At 43.5% G+C, this 17,754-nt stretch overlaps 2 protein-coding genes across 4 annotated transcripts in view; one reads left to right on the top strand and one right to left on the bottom strand.

The window, feature by feature from the left end:
• Positions 1 to 356: 356 nt before the first annotated feature.
• Positions 357 to 3,195, bottom strand: NDUFC1 (NADH:ubiquinone oxidoreductase subunit C1; the record flags this gene model as incomplete). Of its 2 annotated transcripts, XM_082758559.1 has the most annotated exons (4): positions 3,062 to 3,195; positions 2,683 to 2,786; positions 1,763 to 1,845; positions 357 to 1,072 (listed from the first exon to the last, which is right to left on the bottom strand). In XM_082758559.1, coding segments are annotated over exons 1-4 (315 nt in total). In that variant the 5' UTR covers positions 3,189 to 3,195. The 2 variants fall into 2 exon arrangements, with proteins under 2 accessions (XP_082614685.1, XP_082614686.1); XM_082758560.1 differs by lacking the exon at positions 357 to 1,072 and having other exon boundaries at positions 1,762 to 1,845.
• Positions 3,196 to 3,260: 65 nt separating this feature from the next.
• Positions 3,261 to 17,754, top strand: part of NAA15 (N-alpha-acetyltransferase 15, NatA auxiliary subunit) — a 43,827-nt gene continuing 29,333 nt past the window's right edge. The window contains exons 1-2 of one of the 2 annotated variants that reach the window (XM_082759245.1): positions 3,261 to 3,624; positions 17,489 to 17,573. In XM_082759245.1, coding sequence (XP_082615371.1) covers positions 3,571 to 3,624; positions 17,489 to 17,573 — 139 coding nt within the window. In that variant the 5' untranslated portion in view covers positions 3,261 to 3,570. The remainder of the gene's footprint in view (positions 3,625 to 17,488; positions 17,574 to 17,754) is intronic. The other variant, XM_082759244.1, reaches the window with a different exon arrangement.

Genomic DNA, 17,754 nt, shown 5'->3' with positions numbered 1-17,754 from the left:
CCCTCTGCTGCCCTTCAGAAATACTGCAGAACTGCAGCACTGCCCCTCCAGCTGGGAGCTACCGCAGCTTCACGGCACAGGTCCTCGGGGAACAGCTGGGCACGACCCTCTGGGACAGGTCTCAGGGAGCCGTGAAGCAGAAAAGCGCCTGTGCCCTTCAGAAAATATGCAATACCAGTTAGGAAGGGGTAACTAATAACTAATGAGCCATAGGTCAGTTAAACAGTTCTGAGGGCTGAACTTTCATCCTCACTTTCTGTAAGCACAAAGTACGTTTATCTTCCATGCCACAGCAAAAGCAAAGCAAGCTTACTGGTAAGGAAATACTAGTAGTCATCAAACCCACACAATTTAATGGTTGGCTATTTCTGATTTTTATTTTTTTGTATTATCTCCAATAATGCTTCTTTTCTGTTCTACAGGACAGGAAAAAAAGAAATCAATCCAGACCACAAAGAAATGAAGAACAATAGTCAGTATTCAAAGAACTACAAGTTTGCAAACAGATGTGTAACTAATTACAGCAGGTCTTTAAACCACTGCATCAGCCTTTGAAAGTCTATCTAGTGAAAACTGAGCTGGAAGCTTCCCCTTTGGCATGTGAGGTAAAAAAATGCATTTTCAGCATTTATACAAATTACAATTTTATTAGGATTCTGGTAAATGTCATTCTTTTATTTGCTTATTTTGGAAATTCAGCCATGAAAATAATGGCAAGAGCACACTCAATTTTTGAAATATTTGATAAAGAGGAAATATAAACTTCCTCTTAAATCACGCTTGAATTTGTAACGCAACTTCCAGATAATAATAAAGACAGTTTGTGAACATTATTTTCAAAACTGTGAAAAAAGTAAATGCTATATGAAAGCAGTTTATGAAAGCCAGTAGAATGAAAACACATGGCAAGAAGAGTCTTGGTAAGTTTCTTCCACATTTTATCATTTATTTTATAACAATGCACATGAAATGTATGAACAGGTAAGTGTTTAGATACTTTGTACTTCTGCTGTGCTCATATATTCACAGGACACAACCAATGATGGTATTTCTTACCAAGCCTCTGGTCAACCTAAGAAAGGGGAAACAAAATTAGCAAGAAGGAAATACACACAGTGAAGTGGGTTAGAAAGGTCTCACAACGTACTATGTTTTTAGCTGGACAAAAATATTTTAGGAAAAATAAACTAATACAGAGAATCTTGTAGTCCTATGGTTGTTTCTTTCAAGTAGCATGTTAACTGCTGAGTTAATAACATTTTTATATGGCAGAATCACAATTGTGTTTTTTAAGTCAATAAGGACAATTTGCTTAATAACACAAATCCACAAGCACTGATTTTATACCATTCTTATGCATAACATGCAACAACAGCTAAGAAAAATGGTTCCCACCATAGAACTGTTAAAAAAAAGAGGCAAATAGAAGCTATTTCTAGTGACCTTGACCTCCTTGCTAATAAAAGCACTCTAAGGTTTTCTTTTTGGCACCTAAATTTATTACAGACACTGTAAAACATGTTATTTTCAAAAAGTCTGCACATCCAAGACAAAAAGCTGGCAGTGAATGCGCATACAAATTAATACCTGAAACTATCGGTCACTATTGAACTGGGGAAGAAGTTGCAGAACAGCAAAATATTAAAGAAAATAATATGGGAAGAAAAAAAGCCAACAATCAAGACTTTGAGAACTAACCAGTCAAAAAGATCTGCAGAATTCAGGTTTTTAAGTCAAACAGCATCTGCATGTCCATACTCACTATGAACATCCTGTACACTTATGTTTACTCGCTTCTTTTCTTCTTTCATATTCCATTACATCTTCATTATGCTGCTTGAATAGCTGTAAAAGTAGCATATGTTAAATGTCTATACAACTAGAACCAGAGGATGAACAAATCTGCAGGAAATTAAATTCCCATATTCAGAACGTAAACCAGTATATACCTGTTAGGAATCGGGGTGATAGAAGTTAAACCACATGTAAATTATCAATTGTTCAGTAAGGTATGTTTTATCACACCTCCCTCCAACATTTTCTGCTGGCTGGCCAATTTTTTTTTCTCCCCCTTTTACTGTCAATCCACTACCACCCCAAAAATGGGGATGGGAATCCATCCCACCATGCAAATCACTGTCATCATGCAAGTGCTGCTTATTCTCGGTGTTTCCTCAGGAGAGCTACCACATCCTGCTTGCTCTATCAACATCAAGCCCAAGAGTTCTCTGAAACTGAGCATCCTGCACCTGCGTTTTGTGCAGGAGAGGGGGGCCCTAATCACCTGCATGCAGGTGAAAAATGCTTAAGGAAAGAATGCGTGAACAGTATGATAAACCAGAATTGTTTGGGCACATCCTTACATTTTATTTAAAGTGAGTTAGGAAAAACAATGTTGAAAGCATTATGCCAACAGGCCTGAGGAATTCATTCCTCGCTAGTGGCTGTTGTGAAGTTTGCAACAGGGCCTTAATAGGAGCTGAATAACTTATTATTTTTTGTAAATTGAACTGCCTCATGGATTCAGGAAGGCACAAGTCACCCACACGTGACGTGCTGCTTCAGTCCTGACACCTGCTATGCCTATCCATGACCACAATCAATTAACTACGCTGTAGCCATTATCTTTGGATCAGTACGATCTGGGAATTAAGTTCAACAAAATCAACGAAAAGCACTTACGAGAGCCCACAGGGCAGCACTGGTGCTAAAAGCCAAGCCGACTCCAAACCAGTTCGGATGCTCGTAATTATTCTTTCTCGCTACGAACGCAGACCGGGTAAAAACTGTGAAGGCAGAAGGTTCCGAACACATTATTTTTTTTAGTGCCAATTACTCGGCAGTAACTACCGACTAAGTCAATTACTGGCGCTAATAGGAAAGGGCTCTAAAGGAAAGGGATCTAATTGCAACATCGTTACAGGACACCCGCTCCGAGCCGTGCCGCAGCATCCCCTCCCGGGGCTGACGGAGGAGGAGGAGGAGGAGGAGGAGGAGGAGGAGGGCTCGAGCAGGGTTCCCCTTCCCCTCCCTTCCCTCCCCACAGCCCGGCCCCGCTCACCGAGCCCGTGCCCGGGCCCCGCCAGCCGCAGCCCCGCCGCCGCCCTCAGCGCCGCCGCCATCTTGTCGCACGGGCGGGCGGTGAGCGCGCTGCCGGCCGCCCCCTGCCGGCCGGGCGGAGCCGCCATGCGCCGAGGCGGGGCGGGGCGGGGCGGGCGCGGGGTCGCGGCGCAGGCGCTGCGCTGGGGCTGACCCGGCTGGGGAAGCCGTGCGCGGCGGCGGCCATTTTGGCGGTGCCTCTCTCCGGCCTGCTCGGTTACCACGTGAGCCGCCGCCCGGGGCTCGGGGCAGCCCAGCCCAGCCCAGCCCAGCGCGGAGGGCAGCAGGGCAGGGCCGGGCAGGGCCGGGCAGGGCAGAGGGGGCGGCCAGGCTCTGCCCGAGGAGGCTCCCGGCGGCGGCGGTGCGCGATCGGCGGGCACGGGGCGCAGCCCGCGCACCCCCCCCCCTCCCCGGAGCGCCCCCTCGGCGGCGGCAGCGGCGGCGGCAGCGGGAGCGGGAGCGGCGGGGACGATGCCGGCGGTGAGCCTGCCGCCCAAGGAGAACGCGCTCTTCAAGCGCATCCTGGTGAGTCAGGGCCGCGGGCTCCGGCTGCGGCGCCCTGCCGAGGAGCCTCAGGGGGGTGAGCGGGGAGCGGCGGGGTTACGGCCTGCAGGCCTCTGTTAGCAGGGTCAGGCTCTGTACAGTTTTCTCTCAGAAAAACTCGGTTTTTGTCTAAAAAGCTCGCGCCTTCTTTCAGCAAAGCGTAACCGGCTCGGTTGGGTCCTCGCAGCGGCCAGGAGTAACGCCAGCACTGTAGCCCCTGCAGCTGGGTGCATGTCTGCCATCTCAGCGGTGTGTACGTGTGGTCTGTCACTGCGCTCCCCAAAATGTGCTGTGGGCGTGAAACACGGCTGTAGAGCTGGAAATCCTCACAGACCTCTCGCCCTGAGACGTGCCTCTTCCATTAGGGTTAGAGCACGTACAGCAAGCTGCGAGGTTTGTCTCCAGGAAAGCTCCAGTCCTTGTTCTGAGCACCTAACTTTGTACGCTGTGAGCTGGGAGAGTAATCATCATGTTGCTACTCCCTCCTTTTCCTCTGCATTGGGGATGAGCAGTGTGGTTACAAGGCAGACTGAATCAAGGTGCCCATCTGTGTTTAACGCTGTCACATTTTTCTAATTTCTGGTCTCAGGGCTCAGCACGTGGCCCTCTGAGTATTTGTGCGGAGGGCAGGAACAAGGGAGGAGTAAGTTTCTTTTGGAGAAAATGCTGGCGAGGCACATACGAGATGAGTAAAGCTTCACAGTTTGGTTCGGGTCAGGAGAGACAAAGGTCTGCTCTAGTCCAATCGGATTTCTGTGGGGTGAAGCAATTCTAATTTTGCCCTCTTTTTGACTGAAAATCTTCAATGAAAACATAGGAGTTTCAGCTTCTGGCTGAACTAAAAGTTATTCTGGCCTTTTGTTTTTCTGTATCTTGCAGGAATAAACCTGCATTAAGGCTGCCCCATGATTAAATGCATTTGTGAATAAAAAAGGGTTGAAGTCAGTTTCCATCACTGAAAATACAGCTAATGAACTGCTTGTCTGCCTCGTAGATAATGACCCTACTTTGTAAGGCTTTGATTACGTGGTAGACACGAATGTGAGGCGTCTTTCAGGAAGTCCCATTTATCAACGCAAGTCCAAAGGAACACGACTTATCTGCTCCTGTACCACTGCTCCATCTCGCTCTTCCCTTCCTCAGGAGGCTGTAATCTCCATGATGCCGTGTCCTCAGCCACCTCCTCCGGGGGCCCACGGGTGGCTGAGCAGCAGGACGGGGAGCCGGAGCCCGCCTGGGCAGCTGGCTCACCCGTGGGACTCGGGCTGCCTAATGAGGTGGCCTGATTAGCTGCCCCCGGGTCAGCGCCTGCTGTCTGCCGGCCTGGGCAGGCCCCCGCAGTTGTCCCGTTGAGCAAGCCTGGGATTTTTTTATTTTTTTTTTAATCAGCAGATGCTTTGGGAACCAGCCCAAGTGGTATTGAAAGGATGCATTACCCATCAAGTAGGTAATTACTGACACACAAGCTGCTCACAGAAATGTGAAATCATTCACACCCTAATTTTCATGGAAGTGGTAAACATAGGAGTTAAGTAGCTAAGTGGCTTTATATTCCTGTAAGTGAAGTATACAACATCTTTTTTTTTTTTTTTTTTAAATCCACTGTGTATTTTCCTGAGGCCTTATGTTGTTTTTCAGTATGCTTGTGGTACAAAATTTAAATGTTAAGGCTTAGCAAAAACTACTCTCAGCTGCCTAGCCTGAATTTACCTTTCCATAGTGAAAGGCAATAATTATTTCTTGGTTTATTGTTTTCATCTTGCATGATCAGTAAGTGTCTTTTGCATAAAAATTGGCTTGCAAACCAGCATTTCCACCTAAATGACAAATTCTGAGTTCAGAAAGGTGTGCACTTTGCCTTTGTTTGTTGCGACACGCTAACTAGCCTAACCTCTCCTAGTCACTTTACAGGTATGTGGAGGTACTGATAGGAAAAAAAAACATGTGAATGGCATTTCACAGGTTGGTGTTCCTACAGTGCAGAGAGAAGGGAATTTGCTTGACTAGTTTGAATTAAAAAAGCAGTCGCAGGATGATCGATCACCATCCTGCTTAAACATGGGCTTCCACTGAAAAGAAAGTTTCTAGGTTATGTTGTTCTTATGCTTAGTGTCAAGTCAACACGTCATTATTTCTGTGCTGTTGCCATTGCTCAAAGGTCCTCTGGAGTTTCGAAGAAGAAAAGTGGATCTGTACATTTTCCCCCCTCTTTGTTTTTGATCCGTTTGAACATATTTGAGCCCATGTCATTCTTCTGAACACAGAAAATCTTTGAGCTGCCTACAGATTACTCGAGAAGACTTGAGGCAGACCGAGGTAGAAGAAAGGGTAGAATAGCAAATGCAGAAGATGAAGGAGTAGAAAAGTAGACTTCCAGGTACCCAGAAGGCTGAATGTACTTTCTTTCTAGACAAGATAAGACTAGTAATTGTAGGAAATAAGACTGACTGATTTATATCGAATATAACTGGTGAATCTTACTGGCGGTTTGCCAAATTACTCAGCCACTCTTCCTGGTCAGATACCATTCATCAAATATGGTCAGTTTCATTTTCCAAGTCCCATTAACAACATCCAATTAACTTTTGTTTGGATGTAGAAGTTGGACATTTTGAAGATGTGCTGGAGAAATATTAAATCCAAAGCTGTTTGCTGTGCCAGATACTACGTGGAAGTTGCTCACTTCCTTGAAGCAGCAGAGGATATGACTCTCAGAGTCTCGGTGTTCACACAGAGCAAAAAGGTGCAAAATACATCTCACCGTAGCTGGTAGGCTTGGGCAGGAAAAAAGCAACTCCTCCATGTTTCAGTAAGTTAAATATTTTATAATGCAAATGATGAATTAGGTGAGGAGCTAGGGGTCTTCAGGCCTGGTTTAAAAAGTTCCACTGATCCGTAACTGCGGCGTCTCATACAGGTGCTGTGCTGAAGCAGCCAGGCGCTGTGCTGGCCTAGCCTCCTGTATGTTCTGCTGTATGCAGATCAGAGGCTCCCGAGCTTGTCGGGACTGGTGATTATACGTGGTCTTGGTGCTGGCTGGGGAGGCATACATCTCAGAGTCAGCTCCCTCGTGCTCGGAGGGTTTGATTCAGCGCTACTCCAGCGGGGCGTTACAAGGGCCCAGGTGTCTGTTGCAAGAGGAGTTGTGAGTTTCACCTGGAGTTGGTCAATTTTACGGTAACGCTGCAGTGTGTGTGTTTGTCTTTGAGCCCTTCTTCTTTTCCATGCTGGCGTTGACAAGTGTTCTTCTACAAGCTACAGGAACTTCCTAATGACATAAAAAAGCCTGTTGAACAGCGTCTCTACAGTGGCTCTGCTGTAAATCTGCCAAGTCCCTCCTGCTGGGCCATCTTCCTGTTTCTCCATTCCAGATTCTGCTCCCTGTCCCTCCACTTTCAAACTTGACAGACCTGCGCTTCTCCTTCACTAATACTTCAGCCGGCACCAGTCCTTCAAAAATAATATTCTGTCTCAGCAGTTCAGCTGCTGACTTTCAGGCTGCTGAGGCAGCAGACTTGGAATAGCCTTTTAAGTGATCTGGAGTCAAGATTAAAGGCTAATTTCCAAAATTTCACTACTATCAGTAACCAAATAAATTAGCACATTTTGTATGCGATCATCGTTGCATTTACATGACTGTACAGTAATCAAGTGTATTCGCCTCTGAAGTTTCACCACACATTATCTCATCTGAACCATGGAATTGCTAACAAGGCTTTTCCAATATCGTGGCCACAGAGATGTCGATCGTTCCTTTTTCCTTTGCCAGAAGGAATACCCCACTCGGCCTTCCTGAAAGTAGGAGGAAAAAAGTATTTCTTGGTTGAAACATTGGGATGGAAATAAAGTACGGACCTTCTACTTCAAGTGGAGTTGCTGTGTCTTACCTGTTCTTGTTTGGTTTTGTTTGTTTATTTGTTTGTTCTGTTTTTGTTTTTTTTTTTCCCCAGAAATATTTCTCAAGCTTGCTAAAGAAATTAATTACTGCTTGAGCTGAGGATAGCATTAAGGAATCACTTGAGCAATACTGCTATGACTAGGGCTTGTTCACCAAATTAGGTCACTTTTGTCATAAAGGCTCTCGGAAACTGTACAAACAGGATTCCCCGCTGTACGTTTCTGAGGAACACTGTAATTCTGTTCCTTATCTGTTTCAGTAATGAAAAGGAAAGCGTTACTGATAAAAACACATTTATCCTAGTGTCTTAGTGGTTGTAGTATCATAACCAGTCTTGGGTTTTTTATGGCTGTAAGTACTTGTAGCCAAAATTCTGTGTTGACATGAAACATTGTGGCAATGTAATTGATCTGTCTTACCTAGTGTATTTTGCCAATAGGTATTGTCATTTATTTTGATTAGAATTTAATCAAGTCTTCAAGTCTGTGGTTTTTTTTTTTTTTCCTATTTTTCAAAGGTGTTTGTGGTGCATTTTTGCTGATTGCACTTTCTGGGCATCCCATGTTTAAATCTGTTTTTCACAGCAGCCCCGTGGCACTGCAGCAAGAGCCATGAAAGTTTCTGATAATGCTGGTAAGGGCCTTTAGAGAAAACGTGCAGTTATTCACTGCTACCTTGCTAACTGGGGTCAGTGACATTCGTTACAGGGAACCTGCCTGCTCCCACGATATCACACCATCAAGCTAGCAAGCCTTGTAATGCTGAAGAACAGCCTACCTTATCTTAATACCACATTAAGTATTTTGCAATGTCTCAGAGCTAAAAGACAACATCTCATACCTCAGAGCTAAGGGTGAAGAATACTCTGGACATAATACATAGGTAGGAAATGTCACCGTGTGTCTCCAGCTGTGTCACGAGTTACAGATGAGTTGAAATGTCTGTCCAAGTCTGGAATGACCTTTTGTGGGGGCTTCTTCATCATTTCCTGTATCATATTTTGGAATTTCTATTTATTTATTTGACTCTTTCAGAAGATGGTGAAAAACCACATACCTGCCATCCATACCAGATCTCTTGTGAGGTACCATCAGTTCTGTGCAGCATTCAGAGATGAAGCCTGAACACAGGGGATCTACAGGAATGGGCAGAAAGTCAGCTGATCTGAGCTTGCATGGAGCCAGATCCATGATAATTTTTCCCAAGAAGGGAAAGGTTAAAATAAGCAAGTAGCAGCCGACGGAACTGTTGTTGAATAATTGATTTTTCAGCAAAAGCCTTGCTTCAGTGAGTAAGAATTTCTAGTTTTTCTTCTGGAAGAGATTTAACTACATGTCAGCAGCTCTTGCCAGCGAAATTTTGTCAAATGCAGGAATGTGCGGCCAATTCAGAACTACAGGCTGATTTTTCCTGCCTTGGCATTAAATGGAAAGGTCTGCTTATTTCTTATCCTCTTCCTAACTAACTGCAGCTTGAACCTGTTCTGTACCGTTGTTAAATTCTACCAAGGAATGCTCGTTATCAATCACTCCAAAAAGTAAGGCAAGCACTGCAGGAGGAGGGTTTCTTAGTCCCTTCAGTTAGGCATTTGCTGAAGCCGTTCCTTAGGCACAGCAATTCTGTTAGTTAGCGCCATACGGCAGTGGAAGAAGGTGGTAGGTTTCAGTCTGCTAGCAAAAAACGATGCAAGTTTGCCCCAGAGTTTTTCAGTGTTAAGATACCTGTTAGGTCTGACTACTTTTTCAGTCCGCTGGTTTATACATCTTTTATTTGTCATGAAACTGACTCGGTGTGGTTGAAGCCCTTGCCTAGAGCTGTTGAGCTGTTGGATATGGTTAGTGCTCAAAAGACACACTAATTCACAGTGAGTGGTTGCTCCTAATGCTTCCAGCTTTCAGAATCTTCTTTACTACATTTAGCTTGAATTAGTGCACCTTAGTGACTTGACCTGATCTCGTCTAGCTGCAGAGAGTAACTGTGCTGGAAAACAGCCTTGAGCTGCGCAGCGCCTGGCCTTGCTAGCCTTTAAGTTGCTGCATCTGAACGGTGCTGGAAGAAACAGATAGCATCCCAGCGGCAGACGTGCATGTCATGCATGGTAAGTGCACGCCTCAGCTAACATGAAGGCCAAGTGTGCCGAGGCATTCTGCTGCAGAAGCTCTCACGGCATCGTAGTTGCCAGCGCTGCGATGTGGTGCCACAAACACGTGTGTGCACGGCTGCTGCTGGGAAATGCTGCGCGGTCCCATGAGGAGCTGGTTCCTGGAGCTGAGACTCGTCTGCCTTGCTTCTGCTCAAGACGAACAAACCCTCGGGGAAGAGGTTAGCAGAAAGTGGAATCCCTCAGCTGCTCTGGCAGGGACAGGCTCCTCTCCATTGTACTTTCTACTGGGGATTCTCAGATGCACCGGCAAAAAACTTGCCTGTGCATATATGTCGATCAATTATATGGCTTCTTACCAATGGCACTTACAAGCTATGTGACCTGCTGAGGAAGAGGGGTTGAGTACAGTGGGCTAGTGATGAGAAGTTAAGGTTGCATCTTCGCTGTTTTCTTCAGGCTGAATCCAATTTTGGTTCTCATTCAGTGAACATGATCTTACTTTGGCTAGTCTGTCACAGCCTTGACTAAATTATAATGATAGCTTTGCTAGAGTTACTGCCAGTTATAAATATTTGGGGGGAGATTTTTTTTGAGTGCTCAAATTTACTGTAGTTTTATTTCAATTATCTATAACCAATTATAAAATGCACTTGTGAACGTCTATATGACTATACAATATATAAAGTAAGCCATGAATCGCTGAATTAAGTCTGGATAAAAGTCATGTCTGTGCTCTTGTTGGCAGCCCTTAAGAGTGCTCCTTGATTCAGTAGCGTGGCTTGTCAATTTTCCCTTGTATACAAGCTCATGGGTCACCAGGGAAATAGCTAGTGGAGTCTTTTCACCTTTCTTGATGGGAGCCATCAGGGAAGAAATGCAGAGCACGGTGGGACAGTGTGTGTGCGAGGCAGCTGCTGGCTGAAGACTGCTTCTGCCCAGGTCTCTGGATCCAGTTCCAGTGTCTCCAACACGGCAATGCGAGTCCTCCTTCCACCTCAGACCTGGATTTTAGAGAACATGGGCTAGCTCGCTCTTCTAATTTCACTTTCAGTCTTTGCCTAGCAATTGCTATGTGCTCGAGTCTGTTGAATAAATGCTTGGGTAGGAAGGGAGGGTTATGAAGGCAAGCTCTGTCTTACCAGCTAGGGTCTTAAGTGATTCTGATACATTGCCTCATTTTAATTCTTCTTAGAATTACGCTAATTAAAGCAGGTGTTACATCCTTACTGTAAATATGGAAAAGTAATTAAATGTTATAAAAAGCATCGTGGTGTGTTTAGAGTAGGCTGTCATTCTGGCTGCAGCATGTATGGAAAAGCTCATTAGATGTTTTTAAACACCTGGTAACTTACTAAAGGGAAAGCTCAGAAGGACAGCAGATGGGTAAAAGAGAACCAGTGCTGATAGGGAGTCAGATGGCTTTCTTTTGAAGCATTCAGCTTAACCTTACTGTTCAGATGTTTAGCTCTCCTGTTCTATCATTGCGAGGTGTCGCAAGCCTAGCTGGAGCGCTTGTCTGTCAGGCATCACAAGCCGGTTGTGACTGAGGGCTTTGGAAGTGTAAGTGCCCAGGAGATCCATGCGGAGGAGTTTTGTTTAGAGAAGGCAGCTCTGCTCTGTAGAACAACCTCTTGTAGAGCAGCTGTCCCCAAGGAAGAGTCCGATGCCAGGCCATAACTACTGTGGGCTTACTCATCTGGGAGGAGAGCAGCTACACAGATGAAGACTTCCTGCTGTGTTTTTGTCCTGAGAGTACTTGAGATATCCCTATTCCTACAGCTGTGTTTCTGTTTCGTGTTTTTTTTTTTTTTTTTTTAAAACTTTTACTGATTCTTTTCTCTCCTCTTACTGAAACTGACTCCCTTGAGTGCTTTCTCTCCCAGGCAATTTTCTGTTCTTCACTTCCCCTTTTCAATACCTCCTGTCTCCTTTCTCCTGCAAGATTTTTTTTTTTTTTCCCCGTGTTTCTGTCCCTGTTCTTCAAGCCACAGCTTCAGGAAGATTTGTGTCAATAAGATTTCAGTAAGGTTCAGTAAGCTGCTGTGGTGACATGTGCTGCATTCCCCACTTCCTTCTCTCTCATTCACAGCTTGCTAGTCAATAACCTTTTTGGAGAGGGAGATAATTATATACATGAATGAATGATAGTGGAATCTGAGTGCTGCTCTTGGGCATGCTGGGGTGAAATAATTTCATCTTTTCTGAAGCAGGACGAAACGTGACCTTGATTGGATTTGTTCCCTTCTTTCTGCTGTTTGAAGTATAGGATGTGTGTATACCTAGAATAAGGAAATTCTTAAAACTACGTGACTTGAAATGCTTTCAGTAACAAAATGAAATCGAGTAGAAGTATTAACCTGAAAGGTTGGAGAAATTCTCATCGCTCATGCTTTCAGTGATCTGGCAATGCCTGAGAACAGAGACCATACGATAGTTCACTGAGGGTATGTGCAGCTGTGACCAGTTCTTCATTCTGCACTTGGGGTGATAAAAGTGCCTGATCAGTTCCTGGTAATTTCTGGCTTCTGTCCAGTGCTCTCTGGGTTGATGGGATCTTATCCGCAGACTTCAGTGGATATAAGCCTCTAAGATTTTTCCTCTTTGCAGCCTAGAGGGAGAATTTGTTACAATTCTCGGTGAATTTGCTCTGTTAGAGAGTGCTTCATATCATACATTTTGTATTACCCTGGAAAAAAAAGTCAGTGCGCAAATATTTCCTGTTTTTTAGCATATATACCGTCTTGGCTGACTTTCCTTGAACTTCAAGGTGAAAGAGCGGTTGTTAGACTGCATAAAATGAAACTGCCCAGAGATAAGGTTTCACGTTCATAGCCAGTGTCTGAACAGCTGTACTTAAAGGCGAATCACACAGCCCAGGAGCACCCTTCCTACCCCTCCTGCCTGTGACACTGCCTGGCTTGCAGCAGGGACACGCTCGTCAGTTCCTGTGGCCGCACCACTTCTGTGGCAGGTTTTGCTGCTTTCCCACCCACCTAAGTGGGAACAAACAGCAGTTCTGCTTGCAGGGAGGGTGCCTGGGCGGCAGCTTCTGTGACTGATGATTTCAAAAAAAAAAAAAAAAAAAAGTTGATCCTATTGTGTCATAAGCTGGGAGAAATGGTTGATTAAAGTGACTCAGCCAACTTCTTCAAAGCAGGTAGCTACTAAAAGGTGTAAATAATAATCAGTCAAGCTTTTTTTTTTTTTTTTTTTTTTTTTTTTTATACAGGTTCCTCTTACCTAACCCTTAATCTTTCTTTGTTAGGTGGTTACCCTGCTAACCTTTTCCCTGTCTTTGGAGATAGAGGGAGCCACCGTTTGTATTTGTTCCTCTCCGAGTCCCTCCTCCTGACCACTGTCCTGTCCTTTCCCAGGACTCTTCTACCACTGTGGGGAGCAAGATCCTTGACTTGTCATGCTTTTCTCTCTTCAGCCTTGGTGTTTCACTTGTGTGGCCCTTAGTACTTAGAAAGTACTACATTCATTTAGTTATAGACTTTTTTAAACACCTTTTGGAGTTTGTTCATGCTTTCATCAGTGCTTTGGAAGAGAAGACAGGGCATTAAACAGCGCTCTTCAGGGTGCCAAAGCAGCATGAAACAAAGAAGTTGAGGTAGATATGCCATCTTCTTTTTTAAGCATTCCCATAACGTTCATGTAACTCTTCAGTTTTTGAAAATTCCTGCTTTCCTTGAAGTCCCCTTGGGTTTGCCTCACCTAACTTTTTGTATGGGACTCCTTAGGGGACACATACGATATATTCTTATTGATGTGTTTGCATGGTTAGTTTTGAGCAGTGTGAAGAAAGATGGAATCCTTGACAGGCGCTTCATTAGCAGGACTTGAGAGCTGTTGTCTCTTGTGTGGTTTTACACTCCTGCCTCCAGAACTGGTAAACCAGAGTCAGTAAAGATCCTGTTACGAATGGCTTCCAAGTTACCCCAGGAGTTGGGGCTGTGCTCGAGTGATGCGTGTTCCTTTACTCTTATACTCGAGTTATGGCATTGGTATTTCAGTAAAAATGAAACCTAAGAAATTCTTCGAATTTGCTTAAGTGACTGAAAGTGATTGTGTTGGTATTTGCAACAACAGTGCTTCTTCCTTCCTTGGGTTCTGTTTAAAGATTAGCACAGGCAGTGGACTGACAGATGTAAAAGATAAAAACCGGTTTTAAAAAAACTGGTTTTAAAAGTTCATTCATCCTGTGTGCCACTTTTTATGTCACTTTCATCTTGCATAATGAAAGGAGTCCCACACAGGCAAATTGTTAGACTTAATAAAACTGGAATTGAATGTTTATCATTTCAGAATCAGGACAATCCCATTTTAAGGAAAATGAGGATTTAATGTTAAGGCATATAGTAGTACGCTTCAGGCCTTCTTCATTGTGAAGGTAAACGTGTTGGTCCCATCTCTTTTCTTTTACATGTGTCGTCTTGTCGTGTTAAGGTGACAAGCTCTGTAAAATAAAATGGAGAAAATTAGGAGTGTGGCTTGCACTTCAACTTTTAAATTAGGGTGCTGTTAAGGAAGGCTGTGATACACAAAATGTCATCTTTGTCTTTCAGCGTTACGGTACAGCAGGCAAACAGAAAGCAATTTGCTTCAGAAATTGATACTAGCATTTATTTTTTTTAATAGTTTTTCCAAAGTAATGCCAAATTCTCTTCCTTGCGGCTAATCCTGTTCCACTGTACACCTGGGCCAGTTGTGTGAGCAGGGAATTCTGAACACACATGGATTGCTCTGGGTAGCATAGCACATTGGATCCTGTGCAGGTGACTGTGATGGTCTTAGCTGCACCCAGTGGTTTGTGTTTCTGCAGGGCTCTCCCTTCACAGCGTAAAGCTGTCTTGCAAGGTTCACTAGGCTTTTAAAAAGTAGTTTCACGTCCCAAAGCTTTGAAGTATTCCAGTCATGGGGACTTCATGCAGGTACCTAATTTTTGCGGTGTTAGCATCTTTGCTGAAAAACTTCAAAAATGAAATGACAAGGTACGAACGTGGGTATCTTGGAACGAAATGTAACGTTAATACCTGAGGCTGCAAAAGCGTGGATGTGTGTGTCGTGCACATGAGTATTCCCCATGGGTTTTGTACTTGGTGGCGGTGTCCTAAGTCTGGAGGGCATTACCTCTGCCCTCTTGGTAATACTCCTCAACAGGAAATTGTCTGGTGTGTGTCTGTGCTTATGCCTTTCTGGGTATTGATACATATCTAAGGGTTGGTGTGGGTGTATTTGTCTAATGTCTCCAAATTTCGAAAGATGGAAGAATTTTCTGACGAATGATGTAATGTCATCTTCTGGGGAGGAGCTTTAGTCGGTGTGATAATGAGTATCTTGGTAAAATAGCTGCAGAAGTTTCATGTTACACAACAAGCACATTTATAAGTATATTCAAAGGTGTCTAACTGGAAAAATGAAAACTGGCAAAGAATATATGGGATTAGCAGAAAGGATACACAAAATGGTTTTAACATATTGAGTCTGTGACCTCTGAAAGCCTGTTCTGATGTGTAAAAATAGTGATGTATATTTAAATGGTACTTCCAGTATTTTATATACGTAAAATAGCTGTTAACACCTCGTATATGTGAACATTCAGGAGCTTTTGGGAAAGGAAGAAGTTGTAATGTATTCTAAATTGACTTGAAATCAAAAAATGCTTCCAACAGCTAAAATAACAGATCTTTAAGAACTGGGAAACTCCTAATGAATGGACCTGTGTAGATACAGGTCTTGCATTCTTTTCATGTTTTGAGTCGCTGTTTGGAAGGATGGAGGCTCTGAGCTGGTGATGCCAAAGGTAGGTCATACCGGAGTTTTGACTCCTGAGCAGTTCAGAAGCTGTTTGGCAGGGGCTCATACCTGCCACGTAGAATTCCTTGTTTGTTTTTTTTTCTCATGTCAGAGCTGTCTTCCACTTAGCGTGCAGTATCCCGTAACTGTACAATATCCCCAGTTGGAAGGGACCCATGATGATCATTGAGTCCAACTGTTGGCTTCAAGTGGGACCACCCAAAAATCAGCCCCTGTGTTGCATATCACCCTGGTTGTGTGGAGTTCTGCTGGAGAACTGCAGCGTGCTGGTAGAGCTCGGATCGCTTAACAATCTTCATAGCACCAAGACCCATTCATTAATTTTGGGGTTTACTCAGCTTCACTGTGGACGACTATCTGCGGCAATAAAAACCACCAGGAATTAGTAATAATTCCATTCTTGGCAACCAAAGGCAATAATAAAAAACTGCTGTGAAACATGCTATTAAACATATGCTGACAGTGTATTACTTGCTCCCTAATTACTGTGAAGTATTTTTCAGGTTAGAAGTGAAATACAGTTCTGGATGGGAATAATGAAATACAGTGGTGCAATTCTGGGGCGAAATACAGACAGAACAGTAGCAATTCTGGCTCTAGTAGGTTTTTCAGCAGGTTGTTCAGTTTGGCAGGCCTGGGTGGCCTCGTTCAGGAGGTACTGCCAGAGTGATTATTGTCACAAAATCAGTGCGCATGCTTCTCACTCACTCACTCACTCGCTCGCTCACTTTTCCTTCACTCTTAAGAAATTTAAACAGCATGAGGTAGGAGTTATCAAATCAGTTCCAGAATGGCAGCAAGCGTAATGAAATGTTGTGGAATATCTAGTGGAAAGCATCAAAACAGTTCTTGGTCTGAACAAAATTCTGTTTCAGAAATTCTTCGGATGCTATTTTTGTTCAGAAGATGGTGGAATAACTGTAAAGCTTGCTGACCCTGAGTTTCTAATTATAGCTCTCACATAGGGATTCCTGTTGTCCTGAAATCTTATTGCAAAAGTGATTAATTAATTATAAGTTCTATACAGTTATTATATGCATATTCACTTTGGCCTGTATGGTAGCTCCAAGCACTGGCACTGCAAGACTGGTGTACTACCATGCAGAGAATTGTTTCTGCACTGATAGCAGGCTAACTCGTCTGATTATTGACAGATTCTTGCTTGTTCCAAATGCTTCCCCTGTGAATGGGAGAGTAACTAAATACTGTTCTGTACTCCTTTAGTATACACACCCTGATTGTGATGCACCGTCTCTAACTCAGGCTTCAATTCACGTGATTCAAGTGCTTGAGTTACTGCTTCTTGTCAGTAGATCTTCTGTGATGAGCACTTGCAAACTTGTAAAAGAATGGGTGACTGGCACTTTGAGTCTTCTAAACACGTGACCACATTCAAGGTCTGAGATGCCAGAGCATATACCATAGGCATGCGTCATCTGTGGGGCTTGAGTAACAGATTTATCACTTGAATTGGAATTTTCTATGTTACCGTTTGCAATATGGCAAGATAATGTTAGTGTATAACAATTTTGAAAGTTTGGATATATATGGGATCTGTGTGGTGTTCGAACTGATATGAGCAGTTCCTTTCAGAAGTGGTTTAAGCCAAGATCCAACGACTTTGTTCCCCATCCTGTATGGTTATTGGAGATGCCTGTGGTCTTTCTGTGAAAGATGGTTGAGCTACAGTGAGATGAATGCTTACCAAGATAAGTTATTTAGTAAGGATTGCTCATATGTTAAAGGAAAGTTGAATCTCTCTAGGCACTTAACATTTCCTGTGATATTGGATAAACTGCTGTATTAAAATATATATAAAATAAACAGCTCTACATTTAAATGTGTGTTCTCGTGGACACGCTTTTTCTGGTGACCAGAAGTTTTTAATTACAGGAAGGTAAATGGGGCTTATTAAAATATTAGTAGCTTTTCTGATTAATACGTTTTCACTGATGCTTAATTTCAGGAGGAAATACTTTCACTCTGAATATTTTGAATAACCATATTCTGTTCTTCTTCAACAGCGGTGTTACGAACATAAACAGTATAGAAATGGGTTGAAGTTTTGTAAACAGATCCTTTCAAACCCAAAGTTTGCAGAACATGGAGGTAAGTTTTCAACTGGTACGTCCTCACACACTTTAAGATAGAGTAATAATTTGTAAGCTTTGTAAATATATATACCATTTTATAGTTAACCATTGCTCTTAAAACAGATTTTCTTAAAGTAGTAAGAGCATCCAAAAACCTGCACCATGACAAAAGCAGTCTTTCTGCTAAGATTTGTAGT

This window comes from Aythya marila (genome assembly GCF_965140915.1).
Source record: "Aythya marila genome assembly, chromosome: 4".
Classification (NCBI taxonomy): Eukaryota; Metazoa; Chordata; class Aves; order Anseriformes; family Anatidae; genus Aythya; species Aythya marila.
The sequence above is the reverse complement of the archived record's forward strand: the minus strand, read 5'-3'. Positions and strand labels throughout refer to the sequence as shown.